Below are 26,944 nucleotides of genomic sequence, written 5' to 3'. Positions count from 1 at the left end.
CTGGCTGGCCGCGCCGAAACGAAAGTTACGATTGGATTCTATGAAACAGAAACAAACACTGAGTGACTGCACAAGTGCACATTATATATGTTTTTTATTTAATCATACTGTATAATATATATATTTTATTTATTAATTATCAGACGGGCTCACTCAGTCAGTCCCTGCCAACAACGGTGCAACTTGCAAGTACTAAAGAGAGAGAAGACGCCCCGGGCCGTCACGCCGGTGAGTGTGTTGATTCGTGACGATTTGAAATTGACACACATGATGAGACTCGGGCGGCGGCCGCGGGGCGCAGGATAATAATTGACACTGGCACTGAATGAATCTCAGAATGCACAACACAGACACGGTAGACACCACCACACGCACGCTGCGGGGCGATCCAGGCCTGCAGTGCACAGAGCAGAAGAAGCAAGCAACTGCAAGCGCAAGTAGCAGGTGAACAACGACGCACAGCAGAAAATTCATAGACCCGGCCCTGACATTTAAGTGCCGGTGCTAAGCACCGGATAGCACCGGCACAAATTAAGCACTGCCTTAGGAACAACAGCTTACGTTCTTCCTCGACAAGTGCAGACCAGCTCTGCTCAGTTCCCTCGCACAGAGTGCAGTTCAAACATTGGAAGCTGTAGTCAAAGGTTGTATGACAGAACAACGCAGGGAAATAAGTTGCAAGTGTCAACCACACATTGTTTACAACGCATTTATTTACAACGTGTATGTTTTTACAACCGATGCCATTACAACACATTGTTTATTCATTTAAAAACAATGTATTTGTGGGGGAAGACCCCCTTCCCCCCACACCCTCCAACTTACCTTAAATGTTTTGTGAAGGCAACCGTTATATGTTTTTACATGATGTAAAAACATGCATGCTTAAAAAATGCGTGGTAAAGCCACAACGTAGTTAATACCTCGTTGTAAAGGCTGTTTCCCGTAGTGAAAAGCTTCCCTCACAATTATGACACAAAGAGCAGCAGCATTTCATACTTTCCTTATGCGGTAGAGGTGCACCCCAGGTAACATCAGTACACCTTTCTCAATCATAACATGCGCAGTGTAGCACGTTTCTCAATCATAACATGCGCAGTGTAGCACGTTTCTCTCTCCCATCACAGGAAGTCTTGCAGCAATATTCCAAGCTTCCTTTATCCAAAACGGGGACACCAGGTGCAGCAGCAGCACAGTAAAGACTTCATTTATACCCATCAGCTAGTATAAGCATCTGCAGTGCAGGTGTCCCTTGTATACAAAATAGGTATAACAGACATCAATGAAAGTGTCTTGTCCTTCACAGAACAAGCACTGCACGGGCAGAAGCTTACTAGGACTTGTAGCATACGTAACTTGTAAAATGGTAGCAGTGTTGTATATGAGCATTTTGGATACTGTGTGTGTGCAAGCGTATCATTGATGTTGCTGTTTTCAGTAAGCTAAGAGTGCAGTAGTTGGGAATGTGTGTTGAGAGTAGGCTGGCCACAGGACTCCATGTCATGACAGAAACCGTTTTCACTCCTGGGGCCGTATTACACAAGTGCCTCGGGGGCGCAACGGGTGTTTGCACCCGCTTTGCGCCCCCCCCCCCCCCCAACCCTCTGAGGCACTTATTACAGAAAGGGGCGCAAAATGCTTGTGCGGACCCTTCTGTAATACAGATAGCTGGTGCATATATAGCGCCAGTGCTGTCAATTGAGGGCGTTCCCTCATTTACATAGGGGCATGGCCACATGCAAATGAAGGTCTCTTTGCATGTGTGCCCGCGTCGTATTACTGACGTGGGCGCTGAGGCAACCGCCTTTAGAAGGCGCATTGAAAGGGAGCGCAAATGCTTGTGCGCCTCCTTCTGTAACACAGATAGCGCTGGAGCATATATTACGCCAGCGCTATCAATAGAGGACTTTCCCTCATTTACGTAGGGGCGTGGCCCCATGCAAATGAAGGTCTCTTTGCCTGTGCGCCGCGTCGTATTACTGGCGTGGACGCAGAGGCAAACATGCCTTTAGAAGGTGCATTGAAAGTGTGCCACAAAAAGGTAGTGCACTTTCAGTGTGCCTACTAAATGGAGCCCTCTAAAGGGAAACAAGGGGGTTCCATGGACCCCCACAGACATTCACTTGCAGGCAGGTGCAGTCATTCATTACACCCGCTGGCATGGGGATCTCTAATCCATTTTCAAAGTGCTTACGGATTGCCACCTGCACAAAGAAACACGGAGCAGTTTTAAAACAGCTGCTCCGTAATTCTCTTAAATGTGCTGTCCTGGGTGCAGCACAAGTTCGCGGCTGCCCCGAGGGCAGTGCATTCTTCCTGATAGGGTGCACTGTCCATGTTTGCACCTGGCGCACCTGCTTTAAGGTGCGCCGAGGCGCAAAGTGGAAAGTACGCCTTATCTGTAATACAGGCCCTGGGGTTTTATCCTGCAAATCAGACCTGTTAGATGCATTAGTGTCTAGTTAGATTGATGGAAGAAAGTCAAGACTACAACACCCAGAATGCATTAGGCTGGCACATGAAAGGTCCTTACCGGAAACAGTGTCAGTGATGGCATGGATTGATGTGGCCAGTGCCCTGTTTAGGAGTACGTGTGAGGCAGCCGGGATATGTGCTCGTGTGAGGGGGTGATGTGGGTCGAGTGGTGAGAATGGAGGAAGCTCGAAGGCTGGGTGATTAAGAGACGGGTGAGCCCCTTGAGCCATCTCGCTATTTGTGACCCAGTTTCCGTCTGACAGATGTGCTCTGTCTCGTCTCTGCAGGTGGCTGGTGCTGATGACTCCCGTTGGAGGCCTCGTGTCATAGCTGCTGCCATTCCACCCCCCCCCCCTCCCCCTCCCTGTATCACCTCCATCCTGCCTGCCCTCACTAATGACAGCCTGGATCATTCTTCCCATCAGCCTCTCTGCCTTCTCCATCACTGGAATATGGATTGTGTAAGTATTCCTCCCTACTTTGTGGTATACGAGTATGCTGGTGCCATGATTGCACAGGTTCTAGTTTACACAAAAATTCCACCTCTTCATTTTGAGACAAACGCATTACAGTTGTAAACTATCGTGTTTAGTTTAGAAATTCTTCCTTCCTGGGGTTAAATTGAAGAATTTCTGACCAGAAATATGAAATGGGAATAACCTCTCTTTGGAAGTTCACTGGTGTACTGTGGCAATTCATGCTTTAGCTATGTGTTTGTGTCTCTAGGAACTCATACAATGTAGTTTGTAGTTTATTATGAACAGGGTGGCATCCACTGACATTTGTTGCTAGTGCCCCTGGCACATACGTCATTTCATGAGGCGTCACCAGTGCTCAATTTGTAGAAAAATAAGTGCCAGGGTCTTGGTCAGCAGCCACTGTAGCTTGCACCACACATTGCTCCTGCCACACTGCCAACGATAGTAACAACATAACTACTTACAACAAGACTCCTACAAGTGTGACAATTCAGACTTTTCCAGGCCCCGAAAGCAATAAGAATGGCATGGGCGGCAGATAATAGTAATTTTTTATGTATATTGAATTTTAACTGTTGTTGTCATCTCTAAATTAGCCAGACAGGGCCAATTTGTAGCAGACTGTCACAAGAGCTGGTGTTGACAAGTAAGTGCTGGTGCCGAGCACTGGAAACCACCGGCTTAAATTAAGCACTGGGCGTCACATTAAGATCCTTTCCCCATATGTAAAATGTTTGTAGTCTCTTCCTTTTCTTATTCTGCCTCTGGTCCTGATGTAGAGCCATCAGACTGCTTCCAGCTTCACCACCTTCCACACTTCCTTACCTATCTAGTACCAGTGAAATGGCAAGGAGTCATTTGCTTCTTTCTAGGCGATAGGGATGGCTTAGAATGCTGTCACTGGAAATGAATGGGAGGTTGTGTCGTGAAATATATATGTGTATTAACTTAGTTTCTCTATCTGCCCTTCCATGCAGGTATGCAATGGCTGTGATGAATCGACATGTGTGCCCAGTGGAGAACTGGTAAGGCCTTTCTTCACATTAAAAGCAAGCCCTAGAATGAAAGCTTTGAGGACAAGTTCAGACTCGCAATGCCGTGCTTTCCAGGGTGTTGTCTAGTGCACTGAGATTGAGGTGGACCAGAGGATCCGGATGTGGTAGCATTTTTTAGAGTTCATGCTGTTATGTTGCCTGTGTCTCTATCAATATTGCAGTAACTCTGTGATGCCACTGATGGTCACAGGCTCAAAGCCCTTTTTGAAATATCAGTGTTCAGATTTTATAGATTTAGGGCTTCCTGGTGAGGTAGAATGTGGGTGATGCACATCAAAATACAGCTCAAGAACGTTTTGTAAGGACAAGCATTTCTTCAAATATGACCCACAAAACAAGATCTCAACTACATGTACTGCTCTTTTGTGAAGCAAGACACAAGACTTTGTCCAGAGAACGTCGCCTGTTGATTATGCTTTTCAAATATGAATACTCGGCCTCTTCCCTTGGGCTGATGAAATAGCAGCTGGACCATCTACAGGCCTTACGTTTCTGAAACACAAGCCAAGATGCCACTTTTTTTTTTTTTTTTTTTTATTTCAAATCGTTTTTATTGAAGTAAGAAAACAAAGCAAAAGACATTACATTAAATCTTCCATCAAAAGTGAATTATTACAGATGTTGTCAGACTAATACAGAAACTATAAATGATAAAAAAACAAAGAGAAGAATCACTCTTGCTTGTCACGTGGTTATTGATCAAGTTGTTAAACACTTGACGTGCGGATGAATGGGAATAGCTCTGACATATTAACTAGGATCACACCCATATAACCATGATACTATTACAAGGTCGTATTGCTTCAAGGTGGCTCATAATGGAGGGATGAATCGTCTAGCGACTTCCATAATTTCTTATTGGATGGACACCACGTAGAGGACTGTAACGCCTGATTCGTGGCACCTCTCAGGAAAGACAGCCATTCCTGCCAAATTTTAAAATTTACTTCCTTAAAACATTTCCACTTGCATAAAACAACCTTACATGCCAATGTCAACATTAAATCCAAGAGCTGGCGATCATGCTCATTTGCCAATCGCGGTTCCAACCCCCCTAAAATGACATATACAAATTCCTTCATTGGTTTTATCTTAAACACGTGATGAATGCATACAAATACTTTTTCCCAATATTCTCTCAGCAGGGGACAGTTGAATAACATGTGAGGAAGATCACCAGTCCCTGATTGGCAATTCCAGCACTCCGGGGAGTCACGTAGTTTACATTTAAATAGCTTTTCCGGAGTCCAGAACGACCTATTTATGAGCATATACTTCGTCTGGAATAGGATGGGTGATACTTTGTGGGCAAGTGCTGATTTATGAATCAATTCCCAATCCCACTCTATCCCTGTGGAGTTAGGTTCTGCTTCCCATTTCACTTCCACTGCTTTGTGAGATTTGCTGGGCAGCGGTAACAACAATTTATACACCTTGGAAACGAAGTGACCTGAGTGCATAATGCGTGGGAGATGTGTTATCAGCCACGGAGTGTAGGGTGTGAAGTTACGGCTGGTTAATGTCGCCTTGACTTTTAGAAAATGATAGAAGTCTATCGGGGCTAGGCCAAACTTCGTCTGTAGGCTTGAGAACGGGATTGGTTCGCTGTTGTCATACAAGTCTCCGGCCAGGTTAATACCTTTTTCGGACCATGACTCCCAGAAGAGTTCCACACCCGTGTGTTTAAGGTAGGGGTTTTTCCATAATGACATGCATGATGATTTAGAGAATGTCAATTTGGTTTTATGCGTTTGGTCAAGTCTAAGTAGGGCCCTTCTGGTATTTAACAATATGTATCTGGAGTGAGGTAGGTGCGACAGATCCATGGTGATTAAAGACTCAAGCGGAGCCTTGCCTACTATTGATCTCTCAATGTTAATCCACACAGGAGTGTAAGTTGGTGATTTTATTAACCATTGAGCACCTTGCTTACAAAGAAAGGCTGCCTGGTAGTTCCTGAACGATGGCAGACCCAGGCCACCTTTATCTTTTGCCAGTTGCAGTTTCTTTAGAGATATCCTGGCTTTCTTGCCCCGCCACAGGAAGTTACCAAACAGCTGGTCTATTTTTAAGACAAAATTATTAGAGAACGTCATAGGGAGCATACTGGCCAGGTAGTTAACTAAGGGTGTTGACATCATTTTGAGAGTTTCAGCCCTGCCCCACCAAGAGAGAAATTTCGGAGACCAACTTTCTAGAAGAGTAGATATTTTTTTCAAAGTCGATTCTTCATTTATTTTTAGAGTGGAGACCAAATCCTTATTGAAGTCCAACCCCAGGTACTTAAAGCATTTGGGCTGCCATGTAAGACCAGAATCCCCCAAGATCCCCTTGTCCCCTATATTGTTGAGCAGCTTGACCTCCGTCTTGTCTTTATTGAGCTTGTAGCCCGAAACCCTCGAAAATTCTTCAATGTCCGACATGAGTGCAGACACTGCCTCATCCGCCCTTTCAGATAAGACAAGCACATCATCTGCATATGCTGTCAATTTAACCGTGCAGTCTCCAAAGGGTATACCTGCAATTTTAGGATCTTCCCTTATATGATATAAGAACGGTTCAATTGCCAACAAAAATAACGAGGGTGATAACGGGCACCCCTGCCTCGTACCTTGCTTTAAGCAAAAGGAGGATGAGAACGAACCACCCGCCCTTACTCGCGCCGAGGGGCAGCAATAAAGTGACATCACTAGCCGTGTGAATGTTTCCCCCAAATTAAATTTATTGAGGACTGCTTTGAGAAAGACCCAATCAACCTTATCGAAGGCTTTTTCGGCATCTAACGTTATTGCCACTGTAGGGGTGTCTAGAAGTTTAGATTTCTCTAGCACATGCGCCAAAATCCGTGTGTTATCACTGGACAACCTATGCTTTAGGAAGCCCGCCTGAGATGGATGGACTAGTTGTGGGAGCACCTTTTGAAGACGTGCGGAGAGTATCATTGCTAGAATCTTACAGTCAATATTAATTAGTGAAATTGGCCTGTAGTTTTTTGGGAGCGATGGATCTTTCCCTTCCTTCGGGAGCACTGCAATTGTTGCCTCCGCCAGAGTGCCTTTTACTTCACCAGAGCTATTTATTTCTTGGAATAGGTTTAGCAACGGCCCAGTTAACATAGTTGGAAATGTTTTATAGAATTTTGCTGTAAAGCCATCTGGGCCTGGTGCCTTCCCTGATTTCAGTTTTTTAATCGCACTTTCTACTTCTTCAGCACTAATTGGGCCATTTAGACTAACCTGGTCTTCAGCGGTCAACCTTGGAAGGTCACACTCGTCCAAATAATTCTTAATTTTATCTTCCTCCACCTTTGTATTTTTTGCGTACAGGTCCTCATAGAACACCCTAAATACCTCAGCTATCTTATCTGGATCAGAATGTGAGTTCCCTGAGGCGTCCTTAAGGATGTTAATACAGTTTTTTTGTACTTTAAATTTCAAATATGAAGCTAGACTCTTTCCTGCTTTATTGGATTCACAAATCTTAAACCTCTTCCCTTTGTCCAGCCAAACTCCAGCCCTTTCACTTATTAACTTATTGTGTTCATATTTCTTATTTGCCAGAGCATAAAGAGTCATGTTGTCTCTTAACCTTAGATGTTTACTTTCAAGATCTCCAATTTCACTTTCAAGGGATTCTAGTTTCGCGTTATAATTTTTATTCATGGCAGACCTAATCTTGATACATACACCCCGTATTGTACTTTTCATAGCATCCCATCTAGTAAGATCAGATGTGTCCCCCTCTCTATTAATTTGCAGGTAAGAGACAATGGCAGCTTGTATCGTAGATCTGTGTTGAGCATCGCTTAATATCTCATCATTCAGGCGCCAAGACGTCTGCCGGGGAGATGATTTGGCATTTGTAATGGACAGGGAAATACAAGAATGATCCGACATCACACGAGGCTCTATGTTGGTAGATTCTATTCTGGGTACCCCGTTCTGTGTTATGAGGATGTAGTCAATCCTGGAATATGAATCATGCGGTGTAGAATAAAAGGTATAATCCCTCCCTGTGGGATTCTGGAGCCTCCACGCATCCACTAAATGAAAGCGTTCACACAGATTATTGAAGGCTCTATGGGATTTGTTTGGTTTGAAAGGGCAGTGGGACTCCCTATCTAGCGTTGCGTCTTTTGGAAGATTAAAGTCACCACCCACTATATGAACAGCGCTATCTGGGATATTTTCCATATGTTTATTTAAGTCCTCCCAAAACTTGAGGTCACTTGTGTTAGGAGCATATATGTTCGTAACATAAAACTCTGTATTTTCTTTGCTTAGTCTTGCCGTAACCCACCTCCCGTCTGAGCTAGCCTCATGAGACAAAACCTCCACCTTTGATCTCTTCGCGACAAGAATCAACACCCCATTCTTTTTGTGTACAGATTCTGCACCCACAACCTCGTTGTAAAACTTGTTCCTCAAGTGGTAAAACAGCTTAGCTTCCAGTTTCGTCTCTTGTAACAATACAATATCGCCTTTCAATCTGCGCACATAATCTAAGATTTTTTGTCTTTTGATAGGCTGGTTCAGACCTTTAACATTGAGTGACAATATCTTCATCTTGTCCATATTACATACTCCCATCGGAGTATTCACAGCGTTATGTGTGAACAGTTAAAGAATGCTTCATTTGGAGAAAGACGTACATCACACTTGACCAATTACAAAATGTTGGTCTTCCATCTCCCTGAGACTTCGAGAGGACATATGAGTGAACACAGAGGCTATAACCCACATCACCATCAAGTGTCAGTGCAGTAGTGAACATGCAAGCAAGAAGAAGAAAAAGAAAGAGAAAAAGAAAAAGAAAAAGAATAAGAATCGAACATAAAAGACAAGTAACACATACCCGAACCCCCAATCCCCTCGACCCCCCCACCCTTCCCACCCCACCTGTATTTTGTAGGCATGGCGATTGGAGAGAGAGTGCAGTGCAGCCTCCCCGTGCCTAAACATATCCATATTCTTTGGAGCATTCAAGACTATTAACATTTACTCAAAACTTGTGAGTTGTTCTAACTATCACAACTATCACGACTATCACAACTATAATAAATCATGTACCAAGTAACCTTGCACGTATGAGGAAATGCAAAGACTGCAAGATAAGAGATAAACGAAACAAGGCATTACCTTCATTAGACTGAGTGTCAGGACCCACATTAATACCAGCTGGTAACATTATAAAACTAAGTTGTGAGGTATGGGAAAACGCATTACACGTATAAGCGAAATAGCTCATGGTCGAAGAGTACAAATGTTTAAACATGGATATCACATTCAGCACCTTAAACCTGGGCCCTAACCTGGGCCCTCAAAGTATCCTGAAAAATGTATATAAATGTATAGAATGTGTATAATACGGAATACAAACTCCGAATCAGAAAGTCTTCAACTTTGGCCATAATCCTTATTTCCAAAGTACCAAATTCGTGTGACATAATAGCTGAACATATTCAATTGCTCTGCTTAACAACTAGGAAATGAAAACCATTGGAGAATGCGTGTAGCAGGATACCCTTCATTTATAACCTGAGGCTGAAGCCTGGTCAGCGGGGCTTTCATGATTATTCGTCTCCATGTCCAAGTCCTCAGGGCCATCCAGCATACGTTTCAATTTCAGTGGATCTGAAAAAATGTGTGGAGAGCCCTGAATAATCACTCGATACCTTGCCGGACCAATGAATCCATATTGGAAGCCCCTTTTCTTCAGTTGCGGTCGAAGCGCCAAGAATGCCTTCCTGACTTCCACCGTCTCTTTACTGTAGTCTTGAGATATATAGACCTTAGCAGACTTCCACAGAATGTGATTGTTTTTACGCATGAAGGTAAGAATCTGTTCTACATGCTGGTACCGGAGTGGTTTGCAAACAATAGCTCTGGGACCCTTTTGATCCTTTGAGATCCTGGCCGGGACTCTGTGGGCTCTATCAAATTCTAGTGGGTGTACAAACGTCATGTTTGTAGCTTGGGTAAACCAGGACTCAAGAAAAGCCACGCAGCTCCCCAGTTGATCCTCTGAACCTTCCGGAATTCCAAAAATGCGTAGGTTCCCCCTTCGATTACGGTCCTCCAATTCAGCGAGTTTCCGTGTTGTTTGATCCGCTGCTATACACAAGCGTTTAACTGCGTTGCAGGTCTTCACTTCCATATCCTCGAGTTTGCTAATCCTCGTTTCCGCCTCTAAAAGTTTTGCATTGGTATCGCGGTTATCTTGTCTGATTGCTGCCACTTCTTCTTTTGTCGCCTTCGCCAGATCCCTGACTTCATCAAGTCTGCTAAGTATTAAATCTATTGGATCCGGGTTATCCTTCCTCCCTTTGCCAGGTGAGGGTAGATCAGACTTAAGTCTCTTTAGACTTTTTGCTAGCTCTTTGTCTGACATGTTTATTCGTGATGTAGACTGACTGATGTAGACTGACTGATCGTGGACAGTGATTCACCTGATTTGTGCCTGACCGCCGTGACGCACTTTCTTGTTCAGGCTCCGGAGAATTTTCTATTTGTTCCTATCTGTTCCCCAGATGACCATTGAGAGAGCTGAGATAGCCAGGAACCGGCAATCAATGAAGCTGACCGTTAGTTCTATCAAGTCAAACACTGTGCTGAAGGCGCCATTCTTAACTCAGGATGAAAGTTTGCGTCACCATTTGGAGTATACCATAGCTTAAAATACTCAATATGTGTGGAGTGGAACTCTCACTCAATCGCATTACAGTGACACAGCGTGTGGTAGGCGCACTCTCCGATCATACATTCAGAATCTTCACTTTTTTTCAGTCTTTACCAGTCTTTACCAGCTTCTGCCCATTATAAAACAACAACTAATCATACCTTCATGTTGAGCCTGCACCCAACCATCATAGCATATGAGATTGTGGCAGCCCTGGTGACTTAGCAGTGTCAAGGTAATTGGGATGATTTGGGAACATGCCAGACCTCGCATATAAGATCAATATCAATCATCCCAGAAAGCACATTTCCATTTATCATCAAGTTACCGATTTTAATGTTATTAGTGAAGCCAATGATCAGACGTTTTTCAGGCACAATCGTTTTTAATTCCTTAATCCCAGTGGAAACGCTCATATCATGTGGGTAAAGTCAGTCTGTGGACCTGCAGTTCTTAAAATATGCGTTACTCCGCCATTTTGTATGATGCGAGTGGTGGCTGCTTTCTGTGCTCGTTTTCTGTGCCTGCCAAGCGTTTCATTTACTCACGGTTCTGCACCCGCTACCCTTTCCATGCCACTCACAGACCGATTCACCGGCGGAATCCTTGAAGTCTGTTCTCATGCCATGGAACCTCGATCTCCGTCTGCCGGCGTCTTCATCTTCAGCGGCTTGCTGGGCGGACACGTCGCCTTCCTCCCGCCGTCCTGCACCAGCGCCCGGCAGCGTCCGGAGCGGAGCTGCCAAGCATTCAAAACCGGACTTCTCCTTCACACAGCTCGTCGACTGAGCGCTCTATGTGACCCGCTCACATTCCGCCGTCCGACTCTTTTATTTTTGTCGGCGCTGGAGAGGGTTATTACGCTCCAGATCAAGGCGATTCCTTCGGCACGGGCAGAGGGATTTAGAGCGCCGCCATCTCCCTCGGCGTCCAAACCACGCCCCCAAGATGCCACCTTTTTAACTGATCAGGTAAAAAACAGACAAGTTCACAGAAAGAAGGCATAGTGGCGGCATCCTGTCTCTCCGATGAGGCAGGCGACACTCCTCATGGCACAGACAAAGAGGAGCAGAGTATTATTAAATGCCTGAAAACCACAAAATGTTGTCGCACATGTTTCACTGGAATCACACTACTCCTTTCCAACAATCTCAGCATTCCAAAGTCCGTGAGAATGAGCTAGATCTAAATACAGAAATATTTTGTTCTAGTAGGGTAGAATTGCATCTCCTATCTCCCCTCAAGCCCCTCAGCAGCCATAAAGGGATCATTTAGAGTGTCTTTCTGCTCTAGGGCCTGAGCTTATCCACATTCCATGCATGTGGAAAAGATTGCAAACCATCCAAATGAAGAGGGGCTTCTGCTTTTTGACCTTCTCAGTCAGTCCACATGAAGAATGACAATTCTCAGAAAACAACTAGCTATAGACTAATGGACTGGACTAATGCATCCACTGCAGGGACCTGTGTTCGACCTCTAATCCCGGCGGGTCCACTCAGCCTTTCATCCATTTGAGGTCGATAAAATGAGTACCATTGAGTTGGGTAACAAATATACATCTGTTATTTCAGCGCCAAGATGCCCCGTTGCTGGGGTGAACTTGCGCTTTACAAATATGTTATGTTATAGAATACTGCTTCGTGTCTAGTTACCCTCCCATTAACTTGACGGTCAAGACAAAGTGAACCAGAGGAGAGTGAGTGTTCTCTGCCTTTTGTTGTAAAACACAGCAGCTGTATAGTCAGTTAGTCTAGCAGTAATCTCTTGAAACCAGGGTCGAAAAACTCTAGAACTAGGCGTATAGTTTTGATCTCGCGCGTTTTCTAAAAAAGAACCTATCTTCGACAGACCAGGTCATCTCCAACATACCCACTTTAGTTCTACATCTGTACGTCAGTGATTCCTTTGTGATTGATATCGGCGAGAGCAAGGTAGTCCCACTAGAAGATTGTCCTCTCCCAAACCACCGCTTCAGATCTTAAAGTACCTAGTGACTGGAGTCTGTTTCTTGGTTCAAGTGCTTTGCCTGGTAAGTCTGGACATGGGATTTATTTTGCTTATTCTAGGTCCCTATTTGTACAAGAAAGCCAGCAGACCCATATCCTTTTCGAAAATGCCATGATCTGGTAGAATGAAGCAAAATTTGTAATGAAAGTTGTTTTTTCAGATTCCTCTCTGCTTCTTTTGCTCTGCAGCTGAATGAGAAAAACACTTCTGTTTGTGCCATTTCCTCTGGAAAATGAGCGATACAGAGTCGAAAAGCCTTGGAATATTTGAATCTTGCTTAGTCCACTCCAGAGACTTTAGTCTAACTTTACAGTATCTTAAAGGCAATTTTGGTGTATCTGATCACTAGAGGTCATGCAGTTGCAGCTCTTGCCTTGCATATGTTTGGTTCATCTTCAAACACACAGGAAATGAGGCAGGTGTTGCACAGCCAAACCTATCTGCTGGCCCACACCTCTTTGCCATCTTCTTGTAGCTCTTTATCTATGGTTGAGGGCTGAACATTGAGGAGAATGTTTGTTTAGTCTCAGCTAAACATCTGACAAACAATGTCCCTGTCAAGTGACATTTAATCTGAACTATAGGCATTTTACAATACATATTGTGTGCAATACCAGCCTCCCTATCTACCTTCCCCAAAATATAAACAGCTATGCTCTTCTCTTTGATGACGTCAATAGAACTCTGGACCTAGAGGCTTTGAGAAGACAAGTGTGATCTCATCAAGAGTGCCATGTATCTCGGGTCTTATGTCGAACCAAACTGAAGTGTAAATCTGGACAGTAAACTGATTACTGTAGACTAATGTTTACACTTTTTTTATGGTGTTAGAATAAAACATAGTGTGTGAAGTGATTTTTACCTCATGAGTGGCGTGGTAACATCTGCTCATGAATGGAACACCAATTGGTCTTGTGACAGCAAAAGGCTGGTAGTAAGCACAGTGGAAAAACATGCAGAAAATTGTGGTACAAGTTAATCACCATCTGTGGTGCCTCTTTTTTTCCAGAATAAAAACTAACGTTCTCATTATCAGGGACTCTTCATTCCTGCTGGGGACGGTTACAATCTTGTCAGCTTCCCGAAGAATCTTGAGATATGAGAATTTAACACTGATCTCTTGTGTTTTCCCGTGAAGATTCTGGATGCTAAAGACAGTCCTAACACCAGTAATTACTGATCACTGTGGGATTCTACCTGGAATCACCTTTTACTTCACTCCACTGAAGTTAACTAAATCCCCAATATCAAAAAGCTGAGAGTGCTGAAGTAACACTCCCTCTGGGCTGTCTGGGTTGTGCTGCAACAATTGCCTCCTGATTTCATGCCGCAATAGGCAAAGAGCTGAATGTGGAATATGACATATTTGTGCCATGTTAAACCGGTTTCACTGAGTGGGAATAGCTGGTGCGCAAAGATAAATCCAGATCTACAGTTGTTGAAGAACATTTTCACAATTTGAACCCCATCTCCATCCAAACCTTGATACTTTTCACCGGAGGAAAATACCTTGACCTGAGAGAGTGTCTTCTCAATTTTCATTTCTGTCTGCGCCCCACGTGTATCAAAGGACACATCTGAAGGGTCTGAGCAAGAAGTAGAATATTGTGGAAGCCTAAGACTCGAATCAGGTTGAGGCCATAGTTGCTAAAAGTGAATCGGGCACTGAAAAATATTGGAGGCATTATCAGGAGTTGCGACTGAGCTAAACCTGATGAGTAGTCATTCAATTGAAATCATGAAAATGTGACCCATATTACTTGAACTGTGTGGTGGCAAAAACATTGGTGCCAGAAAGATTGGCCCAACATCGAAGCATGAGCACGAAAGTGAGGGACTGGCTATACAAATTGGATTGGAGCGGAGCTGTGAAGGGGACATACTGCTGTTGAGTAAATTTAGGTCCTGACCATAGGCCCAGGAATCAGAAGGGTGAATGGACTGCAGAGACTTACAGGTATTAAACGGAGAGGTCTAAGTGTAGTATGGCAAAAAACCAGAGCTAGAATGTTACAAAAAAGAACTTGGATTTAGCCCTTGACATGATGGCCGTATGGTGAAGTTGGATTCTTAGGAGATGTACATGTTAATTTCTAAGATCTGCCAAGGAATCAGCTCCTGTGTTGAACTCCTTGATAATGTTTCCATATTTTCTAGGTTGCTTGACAGAAAGATCCACAGTCATTGTAGAGACAGGAACCTAGCAAATGGATTCCTCAATAACTGAAGGCAGATATAGCAAGGTACAGCGACTGGCTGTGTCATTTGGCCTAGTATTTTGTCACCTTGTAATACTGGTGTGTCCCCGGAAGCGTTAAGCTAAGAAAGAATCTCGTAGCATGTGCTGGTGGTTTGCGGTCTGGTAGGCACCTTGAAACAGACCATAGTGTTATATAGTGAAGGTACATCAGATCCTGCCTCTTGGTAACTAGATCCTTCTATGTGCAGTTGATTTTGTGGACTCTAACTGAAAGCCCACACATTGAGCACCTCTGTGGTGTTGAGGGTGCAGCTGTTCTAGGCCCAACCTCTGGGTCTGCTAGAATAACAAAATTGTTGATTGCAACCTTCTTAGCTTTCTTAAAGCTGGTTACCTGCAAGTTGTGCAGAAGGAAGCTTGTGGATAAAAAAAAAACCCCATAGGTTCTCGAAGATATCAGTGTGTTAGTGGTAAAGTACATGCCCAATCTTTATCAGGTTAGCAGAGAAGAGCCTGTGTTCACACTTCAGGCTTTAAAGATTTTTCTGGTGGTAAAAATGAGTTATGGGTGTCTGACATGTCAACATTAGACTTCCTAGAATCTCTAAGAATTCCACCTTCTGGTTTAATCTCACTGAGAGTTTATGCAGTACTACATTTTGAAGCAGAACGGAGTAGTTGTTCAACGTTTAGTGAGCTGTAAAATCAATTCATATATGTTCTTCAGGAAGCTGCTCCACTGCCAGCTTCCCCTCTGCCATCTTCCCCTCCAGACTTCATCTGGTTTCATAGGTGATTTATACTCCTCTATCCCTCCTCAACCACCTAATATGCTCTATGCCCCTTCACAGAACAGAAGTAAACATTCCAGAATAAACTAACTCACCTCTGTAACCATATATTCCATTCTCAATCCCATTTCATGCTTCCAAAATATGTAAATTGTCATAGAAAAGAACTTTTAATGCTAAGACAACTTTTGCCACATTTAGCTTGCTAGACTGATTGACTGGCTTTTGATTTCTGGTGTCCAAATCGGTTTGAGTTGTGTTTTTATTTTATTTCCTTAGTAATTATGTTTTTTTGAAATCTAAAAAAACCCAAAAAACGACAGAATAAAAGAAGCGCTTAATTTTTCAACGCTGCATGTGAGCATAGGAAATTTCAACATAATCACTCATGTAAAAGACAAATTGAGAAAATGACCATGCCATTGAATCACATACATGCCATAAGATTTCTTCCAAAGTTGCTCGTTGTACACCAAGTTCTGCCTTCCTTGTTTCTCTGGTTTGTACGAAGTCTTCATGCTTGGTTTCTTTATCCCTCTTTTTTGGTACAACTGGTTATTGAAATGGAAAGAACTCCGTATTTCCTCATGTATTACAAAGTATTGGCATCAGGGAAATAAATCTTTTTTGCAGCAGTCTTTGGACAGCATCTCACATGAAAGCCCTAACACGGGAACTAGCTTGTTTAGGTTTATATCCACCATCTGCAAGTTATTTTCAGACAATGACAAACCTATGTGCCCTCAATATAGGTGTAGAATGCTGACCTATTAAAGTAGAGCTGCGTCCCAGTTTTGTTCTTTTTTTTTTTTTTTTTTTGGAGGGGGGGCGGCTTTCTTTTTCCCAACCACTTACACAGATGCCTCTGATTGTCCTGTCCAATCTCTTTTCCAGGTCCTACAACGAATCCTGCTCCGACGATGTGTCCAAACACGGCTCTCCCAAAAGCTGCTGCACCCTGCAGGACGTCCCCCTGATAAGGTTATTGGGGTAGATGGGGTATCACAGCGTTAATTGTTGTCTGAGGCCTCTTGAGTGTTCCTACATGCTGAAGAACCTCTCTCTCTATTCTTTACAGCAAATGTGGGACCTATCCTCCAGAAAGCTGCCTTTTCAGCCTCATCGGAAATGTTGGTGCTTTTATGGGTGAGTGTTTGTCTAAGCAAACCCTCTATAATGTTACTGCCTCCACCCTGCTTTTTGTTTAGGCTGCATCAGTCATGCTTGGATATTCCAGTATTAATTTTTAATAATTATTTAATGATATGGGTACAGTCCAGCGCTAGATCGGTGCATTGTTTGTTTCAGCTGCCCGTACTATTGAACAGTACTAACAGGGTTTGTCTTTAGGTAGGAAGAGCTGGGTGTGTGAATGAAAGTAGGTGATGTTGCATGCACATTCCTACGGGTGGGAGAAAATTGTTAGATGACGCATTAAATGACGGTGGATCAAGGAGCAAAATGACATAGGACTATGGAGTTTAAAAGACTGGGTACAGTGGAAGGGAGTAATGCTTAAATACGATCAGGTCCAAACCACTGAGTGAGGGGCTCCAAACGAAAGGCTACTGGGGAATGAAATACAGCTACAGGCTTGGCTAGGCATAACTCTGCACAATTGGCAGCTGTCTGCATTGAGTGCTTTCTGGCTGGCAGTGGGCTGCAGAGACCCGTGCCCAGAACGACCAGCAGCGACCCCTTCCTGGCTAGGAGGGGCCCTTTAGTTAGCCACATTTAGCTTGTAATATTCCCCCTTCTCCCATACCCCATCTAGCCATGATGTCCTTTATCCACCAGTGTCTTTCATTTGCTTGAAATGCCAAGTGGGTTTTGGTTGTCTAGGGGCTATGAATATCTTTTATTGCTTTTTTTACTTAAAGGCTGTTTGGGGGAGGGGTGAGTGGAGGGCACCGAGATGGGTTCCATCATGAGCCAAAAAAATTCTCTCTGACTAATCCACCCCCATAATTAGGATCTAAAGCACCTGCTCTGACCCCGCAGCTTTTTTGCCCACAGTAAGCCTGTAGTCACCATAGAAACCTCCTGGGTGTCAGCACTGCTTGGCCATTATCAATCATTAATGCAGACACAGTGCCTCATTAATGGGCACAAAGGGTAATGTATGAGTCTGAAGGCTTTGTATAAATATACAGGCAGGATTTCTCTTTCTCTTCCTTATCCCCACCTTTATCAAATTCCTCCCTCTGGAGGCACCACAATTTTTCTTATGCTCCACGCTAAACAGATGTACGTGCATCTGTTACCCTTCCTACCGAAGAAATGAGCTCCAATAATGAGCTTTGCCCTCCACAGCATCCTCTGAGCCTGTGGTGAACAACGTTGCTAGCCTTCTCCATGAATAAGCTGTCTAGACCCCGTCCCGGCCCTCTCGCACCAAAGCTGATTACTGTGCTGCCACTTCCTCAAACAATGCTGTGTGTTCTCCCTGAGGTTTTATTCAAGTTTCCAAGTAATTTGCACTGTGCTCCTCTTCCTTCCATCCCGTGTGCTCCCTTAGAATATGTCCCTGCACAGCCCAGGCACCCATTCTCTATGCTTTCTCCACTGTAGGATGCACAATGTTAGCATGCATGCAGTACAACGTGTTGGCCTTTACAACGCGTTATATTACATTGTGGATCTTTAATACTCATTTTCATGGTAATGTATGATTTGGTATATATACATATATATATATATATATATATATATATATATATATATATATATATATATATATATACGCGCATGTAGTGTATGTGTGTGCGAATATATATAAACAGATACACTTAGCACACAGGCATTAGTGGAACAAGAAGATATCAAAATCAGTGCACCAGGTAATAGTCCATTCAGAGCACCCTCAACCTTTGTTCCGACAATGCCCAGGGATGCCATAGATGTATTCCATGAAAGAATAACGGATGAATTAAAAGCTTTACACAGAAACACGTGCAACAGTAAAACGACAATCAAAAATAAGGATAAGGCATACTTCCAACTTATGAGCAAACTGAAAAACAAGGATTCTTTGGTGATAAACAGAGCGGACAAAGGAGGAAATATTGTCCTGTGGGATAAGAAAACCTGTAGAACAGAGGCGTTCAGACATCTAAACGATGTAAATTGTTATGAAATAAGCAATGGAGCCAATGTGCGCAAAACAAATGGAGATTACAAGAATGATGTTAAATGGCAAAGGGAAGGATTGATCTCAAAAGATGAATATACATTTCTATTTAAGGAACACCCTACCCTTCCAACGTTCTATTTAATACCAAAAGTGCACAAAGGAATAGAGCCATTGCAAGGAAGGCCGATTATTTCAGCCATTAATAGCATGTTTGAAAATACCTCTAGGTATGTAGACTATTCCCTACAAGAATCTGTGGTCAAATAACCATCTTACCTACAGGACTCCCAAGACTTTCTTTCAAAATTGGAGAACATGCAATGGAGTGAAGGATATTTATTTTTAATGATGGATATTGCTTCCCTTTACACGTGTATCAAGCATCAAGACGGACTCAAAGCAATTGAGTTCTAGCTGAAAAGCAGGAACATTGAACTGTATCAACACAATAGAATGCTCTTAAGCATGATACACTGGTGTTTATACAATAACCTGTTTTTATTTGATGACAAAGTGTACCGACAAAAACAAGGGGTGGCTATGGGGGCATGCTTCTCCCCCAGCTATGCATGCTTACATGTAGGCTGAGGGAGGAGCATGTCCTCAAGCGGGAACACCGGATATTGTTCGAAAAACATGTGGTACAAATGTGGAGATACATTGACGATGTTTTTATTATATGGAAGGGAACTGTGGATGAGGCGAGTAATTTTGTTGAGATTCTTAATACTAATGATTTAAATCTCAGATTTACCTCCCAAATCAATTCCCTAATAACTAATTTTCTCGACATTGAAGTTTATATCGAGCAAGGGAAGATAGAAACACGTCTATATCAAAAACTCAACAGCTGGCAACACATTGCTGCACGCCAGCAGTTTCCACCCTCACCACACAATAACCAGTCTGCCCTATGGCGAATTTCTGCGGGTTGGCAGAGCGTGTAGTACAGAGATTGCATTGCATATCAAGGAAGCCCAGGCATCCATTAAGTGTAGATTCATGAAGCATGGATATAATGAGAAAAAGCTGGATCAGGCAATGAGTAAGGGCAACTTAAAAGATAGATCCGCTTTAATTAAATCCAATTTGAATTCCATCAGTGGTTCCAGTTCTCTCACTCAAATATCAGAAGAGAGTATCCAAACACCCAAAACTGAGAACCCATGCAGATTAATCACTACATATAGCAGGCAATCTCCAAAAATACAAAAGATTATCAACGCACAATGGCCTATAGTGCTGACTGACACTGTTCTTAATAGTGTTTTAGGTTCTAAACCAAACTTCACTTTTCGAAAAGCTTATACCATGAGCAGCGATTTGGTTGAATCAAGCCCGGAGATGTTCCACAAGGATAATTGGCTAACAACCAAAAATGGCTTTACCAGGTGTAGCACCTGTAGGGCATGCAAATTCGGCATTAATACTAAATCTTACACTAATGCATTCTCAGACACTCCCATTAAAATCAAGGGACATTACACGTGCCGAACAGACTATGCTGTGTATGTACTGAAATGCATGTGCGGGCTTCAATATGTAGGCAGCACAAAATTACAAGTGCACGCTAGAATTTTGCAACACCTAAGGGCCACCGTGAATTCTGATCCAACTTATCCGGTGGCCATGCATGTTAAATCACAACACGAAAACAATCTTAATGTGTTAGAATATTTTGTGATAGACATTCTGCCACCAAATAAGAGGGGCGGCAATAGAGAAAAACTTTTACGCCAATTAGAGACTAAATACATCTTCAAATTAGACACAAAGAGCCCCAGAGGGATGAATATTTGTGAAGATTTACATCATTATCTCTAGATATCGCTGGTATAGAACCATGATTTTAGATCAAATAATTGGATTTAAATTATATAAAATATTTAATCTGAAATGAAGTTTACATATTTTTAACAACAGGTATTTAAAGTTTTACACTAATTGCTTAGTTTTAGGAGGTTTTTTAGCTCTTGGTCTGGTGTTGTATTAATTGAATTTTATCATGAATTTTTTTAATTTGTGGTTTTATTCAGTTTTTTTGACGCCATAGCATGGACTATTTTGACCACTAAAATTGATTAACATTTCATGAGAATTTGCCATCATTGCCTTTTTGATTGATAAAAGGCAGTGGAAGGGATTAGGTCAAATGCATTGACAATCTTTTAAGAGGGGTTTAAAACTCTTTCTAGCATTTGTGCAAAAATGTAAAAGAAAATGCATTTTGAATTGCCGTTTTCCACATTGCATGCCATGTAAATTATACAAAAAGGAGGGCCTTTGGTTAATAGTCTGTTTTCTCGAACTTTTAAATATGTTGCATAACGTTACGTCCCGTCTTCCATGTTTATGAATGAGAAGTGATGACCAAATCGAACGGTGATTGGTAGATGTGTATTTTTAAATGTAAAGGGGGAACTGAATGTTTAATACCGGTGAGCAAGGCGGCGGAGCCTGCCGAAACGCGTACGGTGTTTTTGATGGCACAGCACTTTAAATTGAAATGATACAAATAAATATCACTTGCAACTGAAAAAACCTGAAGAGTCCGTCTCTCCGTGACGCGCTTCAAACCGGTACAGTTTTTTTTATATATGGTTTACTTTTTTCTTTTTCTACTTTTTCACATCACGTGATTGTGTCTTGAGGTACCAGGTGCCTAGTTGCAACAGATAACATTATAAACATAGATGAGGTAATGTCCGACTTCACTGTTCCTATCATAGTCAGCAAAACCCTTATTGGTACAGCATGCTCTGTTCTTCGTATTGGCCCCAATGCTGAGCAAAACATTATGTGGCACCAGATATAAATAAATAAATAAATAAATAGATATATCCATATGTGACTTTTTACAATGAAACGTACATGTACTTGCTAATGCATATTCAATATTTACATAAATAACCACATATATATGTACAGTACCACAGCGACAATAGTCAGTGCATAAATGCTTGTAGTTGGTATGCTGATTTGATACAACCTTGGTATAAATACCTCGAATCATGGCGATCATTAGCCTTCCTATGCCAAAATTAAAAGTTTTTAGACTAGGGAAACTCCTACAACCAATTCTATTTATGAGTTCTCAGTTGCTACTTCATGTGCAAAAATATAAAAAACGTGAAAGTGACCTGTGCAAAACATTGTCTTTTTTTTATTTATCTAAAATTTTCTTTTAAAAAAACGTAAGAATAAGTGAGTTTTTAAAAAGTATGTTTATCTTGTGGGACTGCTTAGGGCGGTCTTATTTACTGGTTTTGGAAATCTGCATTATCAAAAGGCTTTTAAGTTTTCAATGGTTGTAGAGTCAGGACTTGGGCTGCTTTTGGATACTTTGTTATCTGTGCAAATTTGCATTCATTTATGTGTATAGACTGGCATGCAGTTCTTCCTAAATGTTTAATCCTTTGGGATGCTTGGTGTCGAGGTTCAAGATGTATTGCATCTCCATTCTTCTGAGTGTTTTTTCTCGGACACCTCCCCTTTTATTCATGGGGATTGAATCTATTAGATAATATTTCAGATCCTTTGGGTCGCCGTCATGCCGCTCATTGAATTGGCGGGCCACAGGATAAGCTTGATCATTGTTTTTTTTTTCTTTCTTTCAAGTCTTTATTGAAGTATTTTTCCCCTATTTTACATACAGTCCCTCACGCAATACCCTAACCCCCCGTCCCCCCTCCCTCCCAGGCGTGATGCTACTAATACTTTATACATAGTCAGATATATGACAGTTTGTGAAACACTTTAACACAGGCTTTATACATATTATACATATTATTCAGACATTGACAAAATAACATTTATGGGACACGACTTTGTATCCAAAGTGCAAGGGGGTCCCAAATTTCCAGCCCCAATTTTTTCTTTTTTTTTCCTACCCTTCCTGCTACAAATAGCAATTTCTAGGTGATATGTGGCCAGGAATCTCGCCGGCCATGTTTGGAAAGCCGGAAGGTTAGGGTCTAGCCAGGCCGCGGCCAAGCATATTCTAAAGACTGCCATTGAAATAAATATGAGCCCTTGCATTCCCTTTGGTCGTGTATCCCCATCCAATCCTAACAATATTAGTCCCGTTGTGATTTCTATTCTTGATTTAAAGATTTCAGATAGAAAGGTGGATATTTCCCTACGAATTGTGCCCAAAGTGTCACATGTAGCAAATATATGTACAATGTCTGCTTCATACAGCATACTTAGTGGGCATTCCGTACCTCTGCCCGTACCCCATTTGGCAATCTTATTTGGTGTATAATATAGCTGGAAATATGTTTTATAATATTGGGCTTGCAAATTAGCCGACATTAACAATGATTGGGATAGTTTGAAGGACCTCTCACTTGTCCCTTCCTCTATCTCCAATTTATCTTGCCATTTTACGGTAAATTTATACATATCATCTGGGAGTGCGGAGTTCAGACTATCATAGATTACCCCAATCTTAACTGCTGTGTTTTTGTTAATTAGTTCGATTGTCTGATTTCTCTGAAATTTGGCTCGGCCACCCCCTTTTTTCAGTAAAAAATCTCTAATTTGTAGAAATGTAAAAAAATCTCTATGGTCTAACCCGTATTCCTTTTATAGGTCTTCAAATGATTTAAACCCTGTTGTAGAATAAAAGCAGCCTCATCGGGTAATACCAGCCCTTTGCCATTTTTTCATACATGAATAATTAAAAGTCTCTGGGAGATTGTTATTCCTAGATAAAACTGTATAATAGGAGAACCTCCCAATACCCAGGTGTTTGCGCACGTTATTCCATGCCAAATATACACCTTTGAAAGTTTTTAAACGCACTTTTTTGAAGTAACAGTGGTATGTTAATCGCCAGAGTTGTTTGCTGGCTTCGTTCCCTAGAATGAGTTCCTGTGGTGTTGGGACCACCCCCTCTTGCCCAGTGTTCTTATTTGGACTTAGTAGTATATTGCTATATTTTAGAATCGTAGCCCACCAATAGACTTTAAAACTAGGTAGAGCTAGGCCACCTCTATTTTTTGGGAGAGAGATATATCTAAGTGCTCTACGTGGCCTTTTGTATCCCCATATAAATCGAGATTTTTTTAATCTAGATCTTTAAATATATGTGAGGCGAAGTCTAAACAAATGGTCCTAAAAAAGTATAGAAATTTAGGAAAATATAACATTTTAATGGCATTGCATCTAACCACCAGCGTTAAGTGCAGATTATGTATTCTATGGAGGCTTTTTTCCGTCTGTTTCATAAGTGGTTCCATATTAATCTTTACCAGGTTGTCTGAATCAGAGGTCATTTTAACTCCTAAATACGTAGCACTTTCCACTATCCGGTCTTCCAGATAGGTGATCTTACTGTTGACAACTATCTGTGTTTTACCCTGATTTAGTTTGTATCCTGATATTTCCCCAAACTGTCTAGCCTCTTCTTCCATAGCTTTCACGGCTTCTCCGGGATCAACTGTGACTATCGCAATGTCATCCGTGTAAGCTAAAGTCTTGGTATCGCCATTTATGGTTTTGATTGGTGGGATAGCCATATTAGTTTCCAGTCTGCGAATAAAAGGGTCAATAAAGATCGCGAATAATAAGGGAAAGCACGGACACCCCTGTCTTGTCCCTCTAGTTACACTGATTTTCCCTGACACTTCTCCATTCATCATAACCACAGCTTCGGAATTTATATACAACATACTGGTGGCATTAATATATTGCTCTCCGATTTCTCTCTTTGACATAGCCATCCATAGGTACTGTCAGGAGACCCTATCAAAAGCCCTCTCTGCGTCTAATGATATAAGGGCCATAGGGTCTCCTGCCACCTCCGCTATGTCAAAGAGTTTGATAACACTCTGAACATGATCAGTGGTGGACCTACTCGGAATGAATTCATGTTGACGAGGTGAAATAAATTTGTGTGTAACTTGTGCCAGTCTAGTGGCTAATAGCTTTCAATACATTTTGGAGTCACAGTTTATTAGTGTGATCGGGCGGTAGGATCCCAATTCTGCTGGGTCTTTGTTTTTCTTCGGGAATACAATGATTTTTGCTCGGGCCCACGATCCCGGTGGGTGTCCCCCTTGGAAGATGTATGTTATTAAATCTCTTAAAATTCCCTTCAGAGGTTTATGGAATTTGGCATTAAATTCTACTGGTATACCGTCCAGTCCGGCTGCCTTTCCAGGAGCTAAGCTATTGATTGATAGCAATATTTCTACTCACTGAGGTGTTTCTGCTAAGCTTTCTTGATCTTCCTCTGTGAGTCGAGATATTCTAGTCTGATCTAAATACTCTACATTTGAAAAATCCCAGTCTCTGGCTTAACCATCTACTTTTGGCTGATGGGCTACATGGATCGTTATTGACTAAGACATCCTTCATAGATGTACCCCTGCTATAGGTAATAGCAGGTCTCTTGGGGACTGAATTTCCGATTATCGGATCTTGGCGGATGAGATACCATTTTTTTCTGATTATGGTTCTCACCGCGGCTTCTTGCCGATTGTATTTTAGAATGAATCTAAATTTCTTTGGTGTATCAGCTTCATTGTGCCTGATGGGGTTCTGTTTGAGAAGTGTCTCCCTGTCTTTTTGGTTTCTTTTAATCAGGGCAGTAGTTAAACATTTTCTGCTGTAACCCCTTTCTTTAAATCTGGATAGACATTTAATTTGTACCACCTCTAGATCTTTACTATTATTGCAAATCCGTTTTAAACGTAATAGTTCGCCATAGGGTATGCTTTGTACCAAGTGGACCGGGTGGAAGCTGCTGGCATGCAAAATTGCATTGCCAGCTGTTGGCTTTCTATGCAGTTTTGTTTCAAGCTTGCCCTGGTTTGCATACACTTCAACATCTAGAACATTTACTTTAGTTTTGCTGATACAGGAAGTGAAGTGTAAGTTTACCTGATTGTTATTGATTTGTGTGATGAACATTTCTGCATCTGTCTGGGTACCATGCCACACTAAAATAGATCATCTATAAATCTCCACCGAATCTTAACATTGTTGGTCATGGCATGGATATGTTCCTCCATGATAACCAGCTCCTCCCACCAGTCCATGTGCAGACATGCATAACTGGGGGAGAAGCTGACTCCTATGGCAACACCTCTGGCTTGTTGGAACAAGGTGTTTTGAAACATGAAGATGTTATTTGTTAAACAACTTTCCACCATGTTGATCAACATTTTGGTATGTTCTCCCTCCTTGATAGATAATATTGCAAGGTCCTGAGTTCATCTTTATGTCTGATTGATGTATACAATGAGGCTACGTCCAATGCAATCAGCAGATAGTCCTCTCTCCATGTAAAGTCCATCATTTTAGCTAAAAAGTCCCATGTATCCTTTATGTAGGATGTCCGTTTCTGAACGTGCTCCTGAAGAAAGAGGTCAATGTAGATCGAGGTTTTCTCAAATATACTATTTCTTGCCGAAATAATCTGCCTTCAAGCGGATTTTTTTCGTCCTTAGGAATTAAATACATTATAGGAGTAGTTGGGGTTCGCGTTACACAAATATTTGTATTCATCCGTTGTTATCAAACCAGTGTTTCTCCAGGCCATAAGTTTCATTTTGTAAGTTCCATGTACTGTGTTCAAATTCAGTTTACTACTGCGGCAATAGCAGGCATTGTCATTGAGTTGACTCTTTGCTTCCTTAATATAATCCTCTCTCTTCCATAGCACCACATTGCATCCTTTGTCGGTACTCTTAATGACTATTTCTTTGTTGTTTTTCAATTTAGTCATTAGTTGGTGGTATTGCAGTTCCCTTTTGTTATTGGTGCTGCTGTTTATGGCTTTGTGTGTTTTGTAGTTCAGACTTTTGAGACATCTTACATCTTGTTCTTGAAAGATGTTGATGGTGTCCTTCAACATTAGAGGATAAAACGTTGATGGTGGCTTGAAAGGTGTTTGACACAGTTTGTGTATTTTGGTAGGTGATCCCATAGATTCCGTGTTTTGACTTACACTGCCTTCCTCATGTATTAAGTAATATAGTAAGTAACTCCACCATCTGTTTGTCTGAGTTATCATTGCTTTTTGAAGTTGCTAGTTTTTCTTGTTTTATGGCACTGCTTGTAGCTGCAGTAGTATCATTGGCAGTAATTTTTGATATTCTGGATTGCGCATGAAATTT

General features: G+C 42.0%; 1 protein-coding gene across 2 annotated transcripts in view; it reads left to right on the top strand.

Annotated features, from left to right (window-relative positions):
- Positions 1–26,944, top strand: part of TMEM150A (transmembrane protein 150A) — a 94,933-nt gene that overhangs the window by 19,004 nt on the left and 48,985 nt on the right. For both annotated transcript variants that reach the window (XR_015300910.1, XM_086943378.1), the window contains exons 2-5: positions 2,763–2,936; positions 3,932–3,979; positions 16,580–16,666; positions 16,764–16,831. Coding sequence is in view for 1 of the 2 variants with exons in the window: in XM_086943378.1 (XP_086799504.1) it covers positions 2,872–2,936; positions 3,932–3,979; positions 16,580–16,666; positions 16,764–16,831 (268 nt within the window). In the remaining variant the exon portion in view is untranslated. The remainder of the gene's footprint in view (positions 1–2,762; positions 2,937–3,931; positions 3,980–16,579; positions 16,667–16,763; positions 16,832–26,944) is intronic.

Source organism: Lissotriton vulgaris, chromosome 11 (genome assembly GCF_964263255.1).
Source record: "Lissotriton vulgaris chromosome 11, aLisVul1.2, whole genome shotgun sequence".
NCBI lineage: Eukaryota > Metazoa > Chordata > Amphibia > Caudata > Salamandridae > Lissotriton > Lissotriton vulgaris.
This window is presented reverse-complemented; position numbering and strand designations above follow the sequence as displayed.